Source organism: Salvelinus fontinalis, chromosome 7 (genome assembly GCF_029448725.1).
Source record: "Salvelinus fontinalis isolate EN_2023a chromosome 7, ASM2944872v1, whole genome shotgun sequence".
Lineage (NCBI taxonomy): Eukaryota > Metazoa > Chordata > Actinopteri > Salmoniformes > Salmonidae > Salvelinus > Salvelinus fontinalis.
The window spans coordinates 47,742,966-47,761,649 of NC_074671.1; the positions used below are offsets into that span (position 1 = coordinate 47,742,966).

An 18,684-nucleotide genomic window follows, 5' to 3' on the forward strand; every position below is an offset into this window, starting at 1 on the left:
AAAAAAGAAACGTCCCTTTTTCAGGACCCTGTCTTTCAAAGATAATCTTCTATCCAGATCTTCATAGTAAAGGGTTTTAACACTGTTTCCCATGCTTGTTCAATGAACCATAAACAATTAATGAACATGCACCTGTGGAACTGTCGTTAAGACACTAACAGCTTACAGACGGTAGGCAATTAAGGTCACAGTAATGAAAATTTAGGACACTAGAGCCCTTTCTACTGACTCTGAAAAACACCAAAAGAAAGATGCGCAAGGTTCCTGCTCATCTGTGTGAACGTGCCTTAGGCATGCTGCAAGGAGGCATGAGGACTGCAGATGTGGCCAGGGCAATAAATTACAATATCCGTACTGTGAGACGCCTAAGACAGCGCTACAGGGAGACAGGTTGGACAGCTGATCGTCCTCGCAGTGGCAGACCACGTGTAACAACACCTGCACAGGATCGGTCGATCCAAACATCACACCTGCGGGACAGGTACAGGATGGCAACAACAACTGCCTGAGTTACCCCAGGAACGCACAATCCCTCCATCAGTGCTCAGACTGTCCGCAATAGGCTGAGAGAGGCTGGACTGAGGGCTTGTAGGCCTGTTGTAAGGCAGGTCCTCACCAGACATCACCGGCAACAACGCCGCCTATGGGTACAAACCCACCATCGTTGGACCAGACAGGACTGGCAAAAAAGTGCTCTTCACTGACGAGTCACGGTTTTGTCTCACCAGTGGTGATGGTCGGATTCACGTTTATCGTTGAAGGAATGAGCTTTACATCGATGCCTGTACTCTGGAGCGGGTTCAATTTGGAGGTTGAGGGTCCGTCATGGTCTGGGGCGATGTGTCACAGCATCATCGGACTGACCTTGTTGTCATTGCAGGTAATCTCAATGCTGTGCGTTACATGGAAGACCCTTCCTCCCTCATGTGGTACCCTTCCTGCGGGCTCATCCTGACATGATCCTCCAGCATGACAATGCCACCAGCCATACTGCTCGTTCTGTGAGTGATTTCCTGCAAGACAGGAATGTCAGTGTTCTGCCATGGCCAGCAAAGAGCCAATCTCAATCTCATTGAGCACGTCTGAGAACTGTTGGATCGGAGGGTGAGGGCTAGGGCCATTCCCCCCAGAAATGTCCAGGAACTTGCAGGTGCCTTGCTGGAAGAGTGAGATAACATCTGACAGCAAGAACTGGCAAATCTGGTGCAGTCCATGAGGAGGAGATGCACTGCAGTACTTAATGCAGCTGGTGGCCACACCAGATACTGACTGTTACTTTTGACCCCCCCCCTCCCCCTTTTGTTCAGAGACACATTATTCCATTTCTGTTTGTCACATGTTTGTGGAACTTGTTCAGTTTATGTCTCCATTGTTGAATCTTGTTATGTTCATACAAATATTTACACATGTTAAGTTTGCTGAAAATAAACGCAGTTGATAGTGAGAGGACGTTTATTTTTTTGCTGAGTTTATAACAGTGTTGTTTACATATAGATGAATATTACAAGTTTTAACAGATATACCATTATAATTTATATAAATAGTAAAGAGTACAGGTCCCAGTACTGACCCCTGGGGTACACCTTTTGTAATATCCATGAACAATTTATGATCAAATACGTGCATACCAAACCATTTATAAATGAGCCCCCTGGTAATTATGCAGTGAAGGAGTTAGGAGGACAGGGGTTAGAGAGATGCCTACCTAGCCCAGGGGCCACAGACGTTCACTGTGTGAGTCACTGGAGGTGGAGGATGAGGAGGAAATGAGGATTAACAGATAAAACCATCACCAAACTGCATCACCTCTGAGCCAATTATGACAGGCTATTCTGCTCTGGCAGCCTTTTGTCTTTGGTTTTCAAATCTCATTAAAATCAGTCTTAGTTGCCCTGTTTGAGCTCAGTAGGATTAGTCTTTTTGCAAGTCAGTTGATGTTTGTGTAGCTTTGTTCTAATCCCCCGTACTCTGCATACTGGCAGCTAATTCTAGTTCAACCCAAGCAAGCAGCCTCTGCTTTTGAAATAGTGTTCAGAATAATTCTGTGGCAACCTCACCAACTCCTGGATGGTAAATATCACGGGAAAGCCTGAGATCCACCCTCAGTGATTGTCTCTCACGGTTAAAACTTTGAGAAGCGAAACAAACTTTGTTAGGGAAATGACTGTTGTATTCTCTGCTGTTTATCCCTCACAAGATGCTGAAAGATATTAGTTTATGGTAATGTGTTTATTTTGGAATAACGGATTTGCTCACATCAAATAAAAACGCTGTTCATTTTGTCACGGCAATGACAATGTATCTTCCTTGCCAACAAATTCAGTTACAACCTTCATTTACCTTTCTGTGTCTGTCTGAATGTCTCTGTCAGATCCTCAAAAGCTGCACCATCGAGAGCATCTTGACTGGCTGCATCACCACTCGGTACGACAACTGCAAGGCACCCGACTGCAAGGCGCTACAGAGGGTGGTGAGTACGGCCCAGTACAACACTGGGGCTGAGCTCCCTGCCATCCATACCAGGTGGTGTCAGAGGAAGGCCCAAAATATTGTCAAAGACTCCAGCCACCCAAGCCATAGACTGTTCTCTCTGCAACCGCACGGCAAGTAATACCAGTGCACCAAGTTTGGAACCAACAGAACCGTGAACAGCTTCTACCCCCAAGCCATAAGCCTGCTAAACAAGACTGCTAAATAGCTAATCAAATCGGTGCCTGGACTATCTGCATTGACCCTATGTACACATACTGGACTCTACCCACACACTCACACATACTTACAGTAAAACCCCAACACACACATACACACACACACACTACATACGCCCACACGCACATAACATGCGTACACATACATACTGACGCCACCCTCACTCACACACACACACACACACACACACACACACACACACACACACACACACACACACACACACACACACACACACACACACACACACACACACACACACACACACACACACACACACACACACACACACTAAACACATACACTGCTGCTACTGTCTGTTATCTATCCTGTTGCCTAGTCACTTTACCCCTACCTATATATACATAGCTACCTCAATTACTTTTTACCCCTGCACATCGACTCTGTACTCGTACTGCCTGTAAATAGCCATGTCATTTTTACTCGTTATTGTTATTCGTTATTCACTGTGTATATATTCCTTGTGTCACAATTTTATTTCTTTTTTATGTTTAACTCTGCATTGTTGGAAAATGACCCGTAAATTAGCATTTCACTGTTAGTCTACACATGTTGTTTACAACGCATGTGACAAATACAAATGTATTTTATTTTATTCTCTCTCTCTTTTCACCCTGTCCTTTGTTAGTCCCCAGGCTCATTGTCTGATCTTTCTAAACGCTCCATAGTTACCAATAAAGTGTGCCTGTACACATCTATGGGTGGTAATCAAAGTGATTTGGGTAGTGCAAAGTTCCCCAATGTTGCATAATGGTCCAGAAGCAAAGGGGAGAAGCAGCTGCTAATGTTACCCTACTAAATGAAAGAAGAAGCGGAGCTACACCTAACCACACCCCTCTTTTAGCACAGACAGACAAGCATGTAGACCTGCACCTTGTTCCTCTCCTCTCTCAGCCCCCTCCTCTCCTCTCCCTCGCTTCCCTCCTCTCTCGCTCTCCTCTCTCTCCCACCTATCGTTCCCTCTCCTCTCGCCCTTCTCCCTCTGTCAGCGGTGTTAGTGACAGAGCTGCTACGTCAAACATGTCACGCACTTGTCACTAGTAAGTCTCCAATGTGCTGTCACACACACACAGTCCACACACGGCTGACACAGCTCCGTTCCTGTGGATGTATGCCGGTGCCCACCTACACAAAAGGCTGTCAAAAGTACTTCTGTCAAAATGGCTCATAGTAATTCCACACCAGTGCTATATTGCCATCTAGTGGTGACATGCAGTCTATTGCTATACAACCCGTAGTGTAGACCTGAAATACCAAAACAACAACTTGACAAAGGACATGCAAATCAACTCCACTAATGTTTAATATTTTCATTTCCACAATATATGGTTGCATTGATTAGCTCAGTTGGCCCTTTGAAATCATTCAAACCTATTGATATGTAATTGCTGTGGGTATAATTCTCTTTTCACACAACTCCCATTGCTCTCAGGAACACTAAAACTATTGTTGGTATCGTGATGAAAATCTTGGTACGATGATCTTAACGTTGACTGAAGTAACACTATATACGTGACTTGTACGTTCACAGATATTTATATCAAGGCTAAAGAGGGCACAAGTTATGGGGGGACTGCCATGGGGTGGAGGAACAGCTGGAGGGTGACTGATACACCTGGACTATTCACTCACGGTCCTGGTCGGAGAGCACTGAAGCTGGTGTCATGACTCTAAGACCAAGGAGTAATTCCTTCACTGGGGTTTGAACTGTGTTTGAATTTGAGTTCTGAGAGTTGTTGACATGCTGTAACGAAGTAGCACTTCCCCAAATAATACGGACAGGATTTCTAGGAACACACATCCTATTGTGAAACTATGCAACATGTTCTAAATATCAGTCATTTGACTGACACAGTGGCCTAGCGTAAACCGGAGGAATGTTTTCACTGTCAAGATTTGCATTATCATCTTTTCGTGACCTTTGGTGACCTTTGCACAGCGTGCAATAAAAGTTTGTGCGAATGTGTGTATGTTGTTGAGGCTAGTTAGACCGGCAGTTTGAATCAGCGGGAGAAGATGAAAGACTTCCAGGAAGCAGGAGATAAGAAAAGGAAGGTTATTGATGGAGGGAGTAGAGAGTCACAGCACGACCATGTGTTTACATGGGCTGAGAGTGGGAGAAGGTTAATGTAGTGCATCTGCACTGTCACACTGTCACACCCTGACCCCTCAATGCTTGCAGACCTGAAGGGGCTGGATAAGTATAAGCAGTGTAATGGTCAAGCTTACACCATATTGCTTCCACCTTACAGATCTGCAAACATGGAAGGGTTAGAGGTCAAGAGGCAGGGGTTAGGAGCAAAGTGGGAGTGTTCTGGCTCTCTGTGGGGGGTTATATATATATAAACCTCAAGCACCCAAAGAACCACGACCGGTGGCTTCTCCTCTACAGCCTCCACCTGTCTTTCCTTTTCCAGAGACCACATGCATGGTGACCGGGCCCAGAAAGGATCCGTTATTCAAGAAATGGCATGATGCTCTGCCAAGGGGATGGCGTGAGCCCAGTTAGCGCAGGATCCCCGCACCCCCAGTCACCGGATCACACGGCGGCAGCTGGTCCCAGGTGCTATTTTCACTCTGCATTTATAAAGCAGTCGCCATGAAACAGACACGGGAGCAGAACCAGTCCCAGACCCCAACTCAGACACCCAGCCAGGTCCACCATGAAGTCCACAGGGAGCGAACAGGGTGCCGTGCCGGACGGTTTCCCCTCCGACCTGGACGAACTGGATAGCGGAAGCGAGGAGAGCTCCGACAACAAGTCGACGGGCGGCGGCTGTAGCCCCCAGGGAGGGGGCCGGGAGCGGGCCAGGCAGAGGGAGAGGGGGTGCAGCAGGCGTCTGCAGGGCATTAGCAAACAGAGGCAGGCAGCCAATGCGCGGGAGCGGGACCGGACCCACAGCGTGAACACGGCCTTCACCGCGCTGCGCACCCTCATTCCCACAGAACCAGCCGACAGGAAACTGTCCAAGATCGAGACGCTGCGCCTGGCGTCCAGCTACATCTCCCACCTTGCCAACGTGCTGCTGCTGGGGGACGAGTGTTTGGATGGACAGCCCTGTCTCGGGTACCACAGCATCTTGCAGAGCAGCACCAACATCAACAGCAGCAGCCCCCCGCTCAGGCCCATATGCACTTTCTGTCTCAGTAACCAGAGGAAAACGGTGAGTCCTCAAAATAAATCAGTATATATTGGTTGACAGGCTGTGGGCTATCATAGAAGGCTTCATGTAATCTCTATAAAATAAAATGGATGGGATTTGGCAACATTTAGATAATGGGTCAGTACTTTATTTAAGATTGGAGCAATTCCATAACAGCCATCCCAATCAATAGTATTTCAATGGTTTTATTTCAATGTAAACTACTAAAATGTCTCTACCCTCACAGCTCAGAGATGGAGGAAAGCACACAGCCATCTGACATGGGCACGCACTACTGTCAAGACAAGGACGCAACAAGCAACAAGGATGTATACCAAGTCACACGGATGTTTACACGTACCTACGAGTGGGAAAAAAACGATATAACCTTGTACATATTTTTGCAAAATCTTAGGACAACCCCCCCCCCCCCCCCCCCCCCCCCCACCCCACCCCACACCCACTTTCCGTTCACTACATGTGCGTCTTTTCCACCGTGTTTTGGTAAAATTGTAACTCGAGCGCAATGTGTAAGGTTCCACCTGGCAGTGGGCTATTTCAGTATCAGAAATAGTAAGCCCTAGTGTCGCGCTCCTAAAAAAAAGTCTCGCCTCCCCCATGCAGCCAGTCACGTGGTTGTAACCCAAGCCTAGGCCATGCAGCGGTTCGTCAGTGGAGTAGTGGACTGGTTGGCTTGTCTCCTGACTGACTCATCTTTTGCCAACTGAGGAGAGGGTGCCGTGCTTGACAATTATGAATTCTAACTGCCATTCAAGCTCAATTCAATAGTCCCAAATATACTTTGGTAGTAGTAATATTTAAATTCATTTTAACCAGGATAGTACACTTAGTAAATGAGTATAAGCCAATTCTTTCGAGGGAGTCTTAATTTAAATGGGGGAGGCAAAACAACAATATACAAAATATAAAATGTGCTTAAATCCAAATATGAAGTGTTATATGTAGGCCCCGCCCACTTGTACAGCAGAAGCAACCAGACTTGGTGTTTACAAACTTTACCACAACATCAAGTCATATTCCATGTCAAATGTAACATGGTGTATATCAAAAGAAAACGTAACATGCATATGTAAACACTCCTTTTGGGAGCTCAATGTTATACCGTATGTTGAGAAATGTTTACTTGCATGTATTGCACAAGCCTTTCCACAATTCACAAACACACAATAGCTCTGCGTGTGTTTGTGCAGTATTGGTTGCACCTTTGAAGGCCCAATGCAACTGTTTTTATATCACCATCAAATCATTTATAGTTAACAAAATACCTTACTGTAATATATTTCCATCAAAATTGGGGGGGGGAAAGACATTTTTTAGCACAAAACTTTCTCAAGCAAGAATTTTGCTAGGACTGTCTGGGAGTGGTCTGAGTGGGAAGGGTAAACTGAAAACTAGCCGTTATTGGCAGAGGGATTTGGAACTCTTATTGGTCATGGTTTATTAACAAATTAACCACATAGTGCTGTCACCATGGAAACCAAAAACTCACACCCATGGAAACCTGCTGATTAGAAGGGCCTGTGTAGATTGTATTTTCAACCAGCAACTATCAGGAAATATCTCTAATCAAATGTTTTCACACTTTTACAGTGTTCATTTCATCAGCCGTAGCACAATATAATTTAAAAGGCAGGAACAGAATTGACTGCATTGATTTGCGTATATAATAAATTACTTCAAAATCATGCGAAATAAAAATACGATCTTATTTGGATGAATTATCCAAAACAAATAACGATGTTTCACACTGACTGCAATACACTTTTACCTCAATGAAGACCTCTGAATGTATTAACCTAATAGAATTATAGGCCTACCTCCAAGTCTATTGTAATGTGTAACATTGTTGTAAACATACTTGAATTTCTCCTAACTTATGGAAGACAATTGTTCTCTTCACATAGCAAACAATGAGAAGCTGTTTGAAGGAGAGAAAAAAAAATGTATTTTTGTACAATAAGTTTAAAATATATTTGACTTGTAAACACAATCATTAAACTACTTTCAAAATAAATATTGGACTGATGAGTTGAATGTGCATGTAAAATACCTTCTTAGGCCAAGTTTACATAGTAGGAGAAGTTCAGAAGTGGACTCCCTAACTTGACCAATCAGATCAGCTCTTTAGTCAATAATTGGGCAAAAGATCAGAATTGTGCTGCCTGTCTAAACAGAGCCTTAGAAAATCACTCAAGAACATTTACTGTGAATTGTGTAGTACATTAAATCCGGTTTAACCAGTAATAACATTAAGCTGTGTGTGCATTTGGGACCTCAGGTGGAGTTGTATTAGTACAGCAGGCACCTAAGTTTAGTAATTGATTGCAATGCTACACACCAAACATACAAGAAATGTATACCATAAATAAATCAGAACAATATGAATTTTAGTCATCTTTATTTCTTTAAAAAAAAGAATTGGTTTAATCAGATTAAAGAAATTAACCAATATTACTTAGCTGGCATTGCATCTTCCAGAGAGGATGTCAGTCAGGTCAAGAGGTGGTTCTACCAAGATGAGTCACTGCACAACGTTCATCCGATCACCAATTCAACTGTTCATTACAGGTTTGTCCAAAAGGCCAAGGTCAGGAAAGGAGCTAACATGAGGATAGGGCTACCGGTAAATCCTTTGGCGAGAAGGCAATGACTTGTCATTTTAGGGTGCCTTTAAGTCACATAGCAAGAAGACGCACTACTGCAATATTAACAGATACAGCAGCATCAGGGATATCATGGTTATCAGACTGGATGCAGCAAGATCAATAGAGGATCTTTATCAAGTGGAATGTTCCATTTCCAAAACACAGACGGCATAATAGTAATACCAATAAAGGGAGTTCAGTTCTGCTTCTTTCCAAACAAATCAACACTTCATTTGTTAATCTTATGATTGAGGTTTTAATTCACAATACGTGTGAACTATTAAGGGTAAGTTAAAAAAAAAAATGTAATAAGGAATGTACTGTTCACACCACAGCCCTTGAGTTAAAATGTAAATGTTGACGTTGGAGAGGGGTGAAAGAAAACAGGTAAAATAAGAAAATAGGACTGGGAGAGACGAGCACTTCCAGTAACAAAAACATTCTACTGCTCCTATTGTGCTGTTTAAAATGCACACGTGGAGGGTGGAGTTCTCAGTTCTCTTCCTCGTCCTCGGACTCAGACTCTGGGAAAACAGAAAAGAGGTGAAACAAATCAGAACATTACAATTTACAGCAACATGAATATTAAGATGACTTTATCAAACAGGTGACTCTTTACTATTAAACGTTGTTTCTTTTTTTACCTTCCTCTGCATTCTTCAGCCACTCAACGAACTTCTTCATCTGCTCGAGGAAAACACTCTTTCCTTTAGCAACGTGGGCCTCTGCGTACCACTTAAGAATGGCCTCTTCACTCAAAACATCCGCTGTGTTGGGAGAGGGGGCAAGAACAAGGGACATAAGAATGTTCGGGTCAAAGGTAATGAGAGCACACCATAAAGGGCACACCATGGTACCTAATGAACGTACCTAAATGACATGTCACATGAGAGCCATTGTCCCCCCACACACACAGGCTGTATCCCAAATGGCACCATATTCCCTTTATAGTGCACTACTTTCAACCAGGGCTCACACCTTTGTAGAGGAGCACCACAATCTTCTGGAAGGCCTTCATGAAGTGGATGTTGTCATAGCAGTACTCCTGGATTTTCACCAGCAAGATGATCTCAGAGGCTCCCTGGGAGGTGAATGCATTCAGGAGAGGACTGTATTGCTGTGGAGAAGAGAGAAAGACAAGGGGGTTAGGGTACAGGAGGGTTAGAGACTAGAGGATCTCAGAGGCTCCTTGGGAGGTGAACACTGTAAGGAGAGGCCCAATTCGTTTCCATTCATCCAATCTTTATTTACTAATAGTAAAGTCAATGAGGAACAGATCCTTAGTTGCAATGACATGTCAGGGGCAAGCATAGCAGCAATATAAGCACCTACATTTACATTTTAGTCATTTAGCAGATGCTCTTATCCAGAGCAACTTACAGGAGCAATTAGGGTTAAGTGCCTTGCTTAAGGGCATATCGACAGTATTTTCACCTAGTCGGCTTGGGGATTTGAACCAGCGAACTTCCAGTTACTGGCCCAACAATCTTAAATCGTTATACAGGAGGGGGCACAAGGTGGTTGACTGGACTAAAACCAGCCAACTAAAACCTAATCACGCTCCAATCTGGCCCATATTAGTACCACCCCACCCTCCTCTTCCAATACAGCTCCAGAAAACACTAATCTGAAGTTAACTAAGCAGCAACTAATTTAACCTTCATCTAGGTTTGTCTCATTGAGAAATCTTTTTGGCAAGAGACCTGTTCAAGACCGCAGAAGACTACAGTTACAAAGCATTTACCTTCAAGTGTTTGATAGATTGTTCACAGACCAGCTCTTCCTTCTTGTTCCATTCCACACAGCTCATAACACTGGACCACACGATGCCGATCATCAGTTGTTCAGCGATGCTGGTCTTCTTCATCTCCTCCCTGACGTAGGCAATTATCTAAACACAGCAGGGAACATGTCAATGAACAATGCCCAGCTATCAAGCATATATATATATATATACACACTGAACAAAAATATAAAACGCAACATGTAAAGTGTTGGTCCCATGTTTCATGAGCCAGAAATAAAAAATCCCAGATATTCTCCAAACGCACCCACATTTTTATTTATTTCTTTACTTCCCTGTTAGTGAGCATTTCTCCTTTGCCAACGTAATCCATCTGACAGGTGTGGCATATCAAGAAGCTGATTAAACAGCATGATCATTACACAGGTGCACCGTGTGCTGAGCACAAAAAGCCACTAAAATGTGCAGTTGTGTCACACAGCGTCACAGTTGTCTAAAGTTGAGGGAGCGTGCAATTCGCATGCAGACTAAAGGAATGTCCACCAGAGCTGTTGCCAGAGAATTGAAAGTTAATTTCCCTACCATAAGTCATTTTAGAGCCCAGAACTTCCATAACCGGCTTCTTCGCCTACGGGATCGGTAGAGACCAGCCACCCGGAACGCTGATGAAACTGAGGAGTTTCTCTGTCTATAATAAAGTAGTTTTGTGGAGAAAAACTCATTCTGATTGGCTGGGTCTGGCTCCCCAGTGGGTATGCCTGGCTCGTGGGTGGGCTGATGCCCTCCCAGGGCCACCCATGGCTGCGCCCCATGTCATGTGAGATCCATAGATAAGCCTAAAATGCATTTCAATTTCCTGACTGATTTCCTTATACGAACTGTACAGTGCAAAACTGGTTACTAAACCATTTACTCAGTAATTTGTTGAAGCACCTTTGGTAGAGATTACAGCCTCTAGGATACTTGGATATTACGCTACAATCGTTGCATGCTAGGGATACGGGACCAAATACTAAATTGTTGACTACTTTAATACACAAGTGAATTTGTTTCAACACTTTGTCCCTTAAAAAAAAGTGGGGACTATGTACAAAAAGTGCTGTAATTTCTCAAATGGTTCACCCGATCTATGAAAACACCCTCAAATGAAAGCAGACAGTCTGCACTTGAACCTGTCATTGTAATTCAAATACCAAGTCCTGCATGCAGTACAGAGTCAAAACAACAAATGTGTCACTGTCCCAATACTTTGAACCCACGGTATAAGAATAAGTCTCACATCTTTGAAGTTGTCCCCACGGGCCATCATCTCTTGGAGCTCTTTATGCAGCTCCTTACGGGACCCGATGGCCTCCTGGTTCCTGGCAAAGTCTGACAGCTCTTTCAGTCCCGCGTCAGTGAAGTACTTTGAAAAATACTCACAGCTCCGCTTGTTGGCAGGAAAGAGTTCCTGTGACAGATATTGATACAAGTAATTAGTTCCCATTCAATATTTATTTTGTTTTAAATCTAAAGGCCTATATTTAAACTTAAGCTGGTTTAACAGACAATCTCCATGGAAGAGGTTTAGACAACTAGTCTTTAAGGGATAGTTCACCCAAATTACAAAAGTATACTTGCTTCCTTACCCTGTAAGCAGTCTACAGATAAGGTATAACAGATATCCATGCTTTGGTGTAGTATCCTTCACACCATTACAACATGCTAACATTTCAGCATTAAAGTCATGGGACCGGATTAGCATTCTTCACACATCATGTCCAAATCATCCAAAAGTATCTAAAAATGATTGTGAAGCTTAAAGTCATTTACAGATGATTTGAAAAGTTAATATCGGTCCCACGACTAAATGGGATATGCCACAAATGCTATCGTATGGAAAAGGGCCTAGTAGGGCCTAGTGCCTGCTGGTTTTTCCTTTAAATTAAGACCTAGACAAGCAAGCGAGGGGAGTGCCTTACTAATTAGTGACCTTAATTCAATCAAGTACAACGGAGAGGCGAAAGGCCGCGTGTCTGCAGGTGTCCGTGGAATTAGTATGACATGTAGCTTACAGGGTAATCAAATAAAATGTTATTTGTCACATGCGCCAAATACAACAGGTATAGATAGACCTTACAGTGAAATGCTTACTTACAAGCCCTTAACCAACAACGTAGTTAAGAAAAGAAAATAAGAAATAAAAGTAAGAAATAATTCAAGAGCAGCAGTAAAATAACAATAGTGAGGTTATATACAGGGGGCACCGGTACAGAGTCAATGTGCGGGGGCACCGGTTAGTCGAGGAAATATGTACATGTAGGTAGAGTTAAAGTGACTATGCATAGATAATAAGTAGCAGCAGCGTGGGGGGGGGGGGGGGGGGGGGGGGAACGCAAATAGTCTGGGTAGCCATTTGATTAGATGTTCATGAGTCTTATGGTTTGGAAGTAGAAGCTGTTTAGAAGCCTGGGCCGTACGCACTACCCTCCGTAGTGCCATGCGGTCGGAGGCCGAGCAGTTGCCATACCAGGCAGTGACGCAACCAGTTAGGATGCTCTCAAAGGTGCAGCTGTAGAACCTTGAGGATCTGAGGACCCATGTCAAATCTTTTCAGTCTCCTGAGGGGGAATAGATTTTGTCGTGGCCTCTTCACAACTGTCTTGGTGTGCTTGGACCATGTTAGTTTGCTGGTGATGTGGATGCCAAGGAACTTGAAGCGCTCAACCCACTACAGCCCCATCAATGAGGGCGTGCTCAGTCCTCCTTTTCTTATAGTCCACAATCATCTCCTTTGTCTTGATCACGTTGAAGGAGAGGTTGTTGTCCTTGCGCCAGTCAGGTCTCTGACCTCCTCCCTATAGGCCGTCTCGTCGTTGTCAGTGATCAGGCCTACCACTGATGTGTCATCGGAATACTTAATGGTGCTGGAGTCGTGCCTGGCCATGCAGTCATCAGTGAACAGGGAGTACAGGAGGGGACTGAGCATGCACCCCTGAGGGGCCCTCGTGTTGAGGATGTGTTGTTACCTACCCTTACCACTTGGGGGCTTCCCACCAGGAAGTCCAGGATCCAGTTGCAGAGGGAGGTGTTTAGTCCCAGGGTCCTTAGCTTAGTGATGAGCCTTGAGGGCACTATGGTGTTGAACGCTGAGCTGTAGTCAATGAATTGCATTCTCACATAGGTGTTCCTTTTGTCCATGTGTGAAAGGGCAGTGTGGAGTGCAATAGAGATTGCATCATCTGTGGATCTGTTGGGCCGGTATGCAAATTGGAGTGGGTCTAGGGTTTCTGGGATAATGGTGATGTGATCCATGACCAGCTTTTCAAAGCACTCCATGGCTACTAATGTGAGTGCTATGGGTCAGTAGTCATTTAGGCAGGTTACCTTAGTGTTCTTGGGCACAGGGACTATGGTGGTCTGCTTAAAACATGTTGGTATTACAGACTCGGACAGGGAGAGGTTGAAAATGTCAGTGAAGACACTTGCCAGTTGGTCAGCGCATGCTAGGAGAACACGTCCTGGTAATCCGTTTGGCCCTGTGGCCTTGTGAATGTTGACCTGTTTAAAGGTCTTACATCGACTGCGGAGAGAGTGATCAAAGTAATCCGGAACAGATGATGCTCTCATGCATGTTTCAGCGTCACTTTCCTCAAAGCGAGCATATATGTTATTTAGCTCGTCTGGTAGGCTCGTGTGACTGGTCAGCTCTCGGCTGTGTATCCCTTTGTAGTCTAATAGTTTGCGAGCCCTGCCGGTGTAGTACGATTCGATTTTAGTCCTGTATTGATGCTTTGCCTGTTTGGAGGGAGGGCATAGCGGGATTTTTTATAAGCTTCAAGGTTAGTCCCACTCCTTGAATGCGGCAGCTCTACCCTTTAGCTCAGTGATGATGTTGCCTGTAATCCATGGCTTCTGGTTGGGGTATGTACGTAGTCACTGTGGGGACGATGTCGTCGATGCACTTATTGATGAAGCCAGTGACCGATATGGTGTACTCATCAATGCCATTGGAAGAATCACGGAACATATTCCAGTCTGTGCAAGCAAAACAGTCCTGCAGTTTAGCATCTGCTTTATCTGACCACTTTTGTAATTTTATTTATTGACCAGGTCACTGGTGGTTACTGCTTACATTTGTGCTTGTACGCAGGAATAAGGAGGATATAATTCTTTCTCTCTGGTTGCACATTTAGCATGCTGATAGAAATGAGGTAAAACTGATTTAAGTTTCCCTGCATTAAAGTCCCCGGCAGTAGGAGCACCGCCTCTGGATGAGCGTTTTTCTGTTTGCTTATGGTGGTATACAGTTCATTGAGTGCTGTCTTAGTGGCAGCATCGGTCTGTGGTGGTATGCAGGCTTCGAAAAATACAGATGAAAACTCTAGGTAGATAGTGTGGTTTACAGCTTATCATGAGATACTCTACCTAAGGCAAGTAAAACCTTGAGACTTCCTTAGATATTGCGCACCAGCTGTTGTTTACAAATATACATAGACCGCTTCCCTTGTCTTAAGAGAGGCTGCTGTTCTATCCTGCCGATAGCGTGTATAACCCGCCAGCTGTATGTTATTCATGTCGTCATTCAGACACGACTGTGAAACATAAGATATTACAGTTTAATGTCCCGTTGGTAGAATATACATGTTTTTAGTTCATCCCATTTATTTTCCAGCGATTGTACATTGGCTAATAGTACGGATGGCAAAGGCAGATTAGCCACTCCTCGCCTGATCCTCACAAGGCACCCCGATCTCCGTCCGCAAAATCTCTGTCTCTGGAGTAAATCCCTTAGTCCAATTCAAGGGGAATAATAACTGTTCTGATGTCCAGAAGCTCCTTTCGGTCATAAGATACAGTAGAAGCAACAACATTATGTACAAAATAAGTTAAACAATGCGGGGGGGAAAAAACAATAGCACGGTTTAACCAACCAAGAGCCAATAAAACGTCAGCCATCCTCTCCAGTGCCATTAAATGTTTTAAGGAAATGTATATCATTGGAGAACTATCCCTTTAATCTAATCTGGGGGGGGGGGGGGTGTACCATCAGCCTGTTGTCCATGCTGACTTTGCGGAGAGCGACAGCAACAGCATTGATGTCCCTTTCGTAGATCCAGGACTTGAACAGTTTGACAGCAAAGGCTGCAGATACTCCTGCAAACAGTCATAAAGCAACAGTCAAAGCAGCAGGTACCCTGCAAAGCAACAGTCAAAGCAGCAGGTACCCTGCAATGAACAGCACTCAAATCATTATTTTGTATGAACTAAAAACATGTTCATTTCAGAGACATTGGGTTCATACAATGTGCCTGAATACTGTGTCCAATTCAGAGACCATTTAACAAAAAGGTGGGTTTCCAGTGAAGAGGGACAGGTTCATTTGGGGCCACCGTAACCAAACATTTGGAAAAAATGAAAATGAAAACAAGCAGCTCTTATTGGACAGGTCCAGGTAAAGATAGTGGTTGGCTGGCAGACACTCACCCTCTTTGACCACATTCTCGTTGAAGAGACTTCCAATGACAGCGGCTGATATGTTTCCATTGGCCAACAGAATGCCAGTGAGCATGGCCAGCTTGTTGCGCTCTGATTCGGTGAACCCTTTTAAAAACAGCAGCAACTGCAGAGTAGATAAAATAATGAGCCTGCAGGGTAAATGTTTTAGTTCTTTTGTTGTGAAAATAAAATATCCCATTCAAACGGTTCATGCAGGTTCCATTGTGTGTAACATTCATCAGTGCCAACTGCCAAGCAGGAGTTCAAACCAACTGTCTCACCTTCTTGATCTCCTCCTCAAACCCTTTCTCCAGGTACTTGTAACGCCGGATCAGCTTGTTAAAAACCTACAGGTTAAACAAATTAAGATGTGACATTATGGCAAATGTGTTATTATACAGCATTGAGTAGCTGGGTAGAGCTTCTTGACAGATGTGTCTCTGTAGTTGGATATAGATACTTCGCAGTCATAAATTACTTCCACATCCTCTTACCTGAGCATATGCTTGCATTGTCTCAAGGTCCTCTTGTGCCGTGAAGAGGCAGAACTCTGTGCGGGTCAGGTCGTCAGATATACTCCCTCCTGGGGCTGCAGACATGTGAAGGGGGAGAAAGAGTGTCAGTGCTCTGATCTGGACAACAGCAGCTTTCCAAATGGACTGGAAACTTGACTTCCAACACCACACTTCCTCTAAAACTTCCATTGAATCCTCTTTCCTCCTCAAAACACATTGCAGAAGGTCAGATGGGTGGGACTTTGGAAGGGGGCAAGGGATCCCTGAAAGCTACTAACTTTAAACACGACTTATAGATGTGTACTCACCAAGCATTCCGCCAGCCACCAGGATGTCAAAGAGTGTCTCTGCATACCGGCGGTAGTCAAGTTTGGCGCCAGAGGCATCAAGGAATTTTGCAACAGCTTCCAAATCAGATCCAGTTTGATTCAAGCCTTGAACGATACTTTCTTGAAACTGAGTAGGGTCAAATCTCTCCTTTTCATCTGTTGAAAAACATGTCCTAATTTCAACGCGGGTACCATTTTGACACGGCTAGGTGAACCCAACAAGTAGTGGCAAATTGGTCGACAATGAAGATGCCCAACTTACCTCTTTTCCTCGTTTTGAAACGCTGGCCGGTTAGCGTTGGCTTTTGCTGCTTTTGATTATTCATAAAAGACACTCTGGATGAGAAAAGTTGAACATTAACGTCTGATTGCGTCTGACCGTCAAGATAATTAGTCAACATTAGCAGACTATGTATAGTTAGTTGGAAACGTGCTATGCCCAACAGGATTTCTGTAACGTTAGGCCCATGCGAGATCTATGCTATGCCTTGTTATGGATATATTTTAGCAAGCTAATTAGCAAGCCACACCTGGTAATTTGGAGAATTTTCAAAGTTGACATTGTAACCTGGCTTTGTCATGATGAATATAAAATACAATCAAAATGTAGTTAGGTGAAGTTAGTTAGCTAGCCTACTTAGTTGCCCTCCAAGGTGGTAGGCTTTAGTATGAGCACGGGGACCTTCCGGCCATTCGCCCGTTCAGACAGGCCTGGCTTGTTTATGTGGCACCTGCGAAACTCCCATAGCAGCTAACTTTAGCTAACAAGCCACAATTTCCTGTAATGCTAACAAAACTTGGAACAAAGGACGTCGATATTCACGTCTGATTATCAAATATCATGGGCAACTAAGTGGCTCCACAGTGGGTAGATAAATAACGCCTGTGTTCCAACGTGCCATATCTACAAAGTCAGTTACTCCGACATGATAGCCAACGTTATGTTAGCCATTTAGTTTGTTAGGTAGCGAAGTTGTGCTTGCTAGCTAACGATGCAGGAAAAAGAAATCTAGCAACAATACTTTGCTACCTAGCCAATGTCGGTTTAAACAGACACATGTGTAGATTACATTGTCAACCGAATGTGCAAAGTATGCAGGTCACCTACCGAAATGTATGCAGATAAAAAGCGGTTAGAGAAAGAACAAATTCAAAACACCCGAATTCAGCCCTATCGACCTAACAAAAATACCCTTTCCACAAGCAACTAGTTTGTTTTCGCAAGTACGCATGCGTATTTAAATATGGCTCTATGGTGTCACTTTATCTGGTCGGGAGAGCTGACTGTGTGTGTGTGTGTGTGTGTGTGTGTGTGTGTGTGTGTGTGTGTGTGTGGGGGGGGGGGGGGGGGGGGGGGATATATGTAATGTTTCTTTCTCATGATATAACTTAATTGATAATGTGTGTAAATGATTTTCAAGCTCAAGCCATGTGACGTTGGTCAATCCCAAAGGTATTTAAACTGCCACAAATGATAATTCAGAGACATTCAGAGAGTTTCAGATTGCTGCTTTTGAGTAAACATAAATGATGTCCTATCCCAACAGTTGCAGTGAATTGATTTTCTATGTAAATGGGCAAAAGGTAAGAAATTATATTTTTCTAATATGTGACTATGGCTGTGTTCACACAGGTAGCCCAATTTTGATCTTTTGCCCTATTATTGGTATTTTGACCAACCAAGTTGGCTTCTGAGTAGTGAGGCGGTCTAAGGCACTGCATCTTGCTTGAGGTGTCACTACAGACACCCTGGTTCGAATCCAGGCTGTATCACAACCGTCCGTGATTGGGAGTCCCATAGGGCGGTGCGCAATTGGCCCAGCGTCGTCTGGGTTTGGCCGGTGTAGGCCGTCATTGTAAATAAGAATTTGTTCTTAACTGACTTGCCTAGTTAAATGTATTATTTATTTTTAATCAGATCTTTTGCCAATAATGGAGCAAAAGATCCAGACTGTGCTTAATCATATTGGATCAACACTTTATTTAGTCTCTATTAGATGTTGGTTTGACCATTTATACTGTACTGGTCTTTTGGAATATCATTAGGCCACATTTTCAAACTGCAGAGGACAGTATATG

The 18,684-nt window shown here is 44.0% G+C and overlaps 2 protein-coding genes across 3 annotated transcripts; one reads left to right on the top strand and one right to left on the bottom strand.

The window, feature by feature from the left end:
• Positions 1-5,349: 5,349 nt before the first annotated feature.
• Positions 5,350-6,289, top strand: si:ch211-246m6.4 (basic helix-loop-helix transcription factor scleraxis). Its single transcript, XM_055929444.1, has 2 exons — positions 5,350-5,894; positions 6,121-6,289. The coding sequence occupies exons 1-2, from the start codon at positions 5,394-5,396 to the stop codon at positions 6,151-6,153; spliced, it is 534 nt and encodes a 177-aa protein (XP_055785419.1). The 5' UTR covers positions 5,350-5,393; the 3' UTR covers positions 6,154-6,289.
• A 1,986-nt stretch (positions 6,290-8,275) lies between these two features.
• Positions 8,276-17,857, bottom strand: LOC129859550 (eIF5-mimic protein 2-A-like). Of its 2 annotated transcripts, XM_055929441.1 has the most exons (12): positions 17,714-17,857; positions 16,868-16,941; positions 16,585-16,761; positions 16,256-16,350; positions 16,043-16,108; positions 15,750-15,885; positions 15,310-15,419; positions 11,563-11,733; positions 10,284-10,430; positions 9,518-9,656; positions 9,184-9,306; positions 8,276-9,063 (listed from the first exon to the last, which is right to left on the bottom strand). In XM_055929441.1, exons 2-12 carry the CDS (start codon positions 16,929-16,931, stop codon positions 9,032-9,034), a joined length of 1,260 nt encoding a protein of 419 aa, XP_055785416.1. In that variant the 5' UTR covers positions 16,932-16,941; positions 17,714-17,857; the 3' UTR covers positions 8,276-9,031. The 2 variants fall into 2 exon arrangements, with proteins under 2 accessions (XP_055785416.1, XP_055785418.1); XM_055929443.1 differs by lacking the exons at positions 16,256-16,350; positions 16,868-16,941; positions 17,714-17,857 and having other exon boundaries at positions 16,585-16,662.
• Between the last annotated feature and the right edge of the window lie 827 nt (positions 17,858-18,684).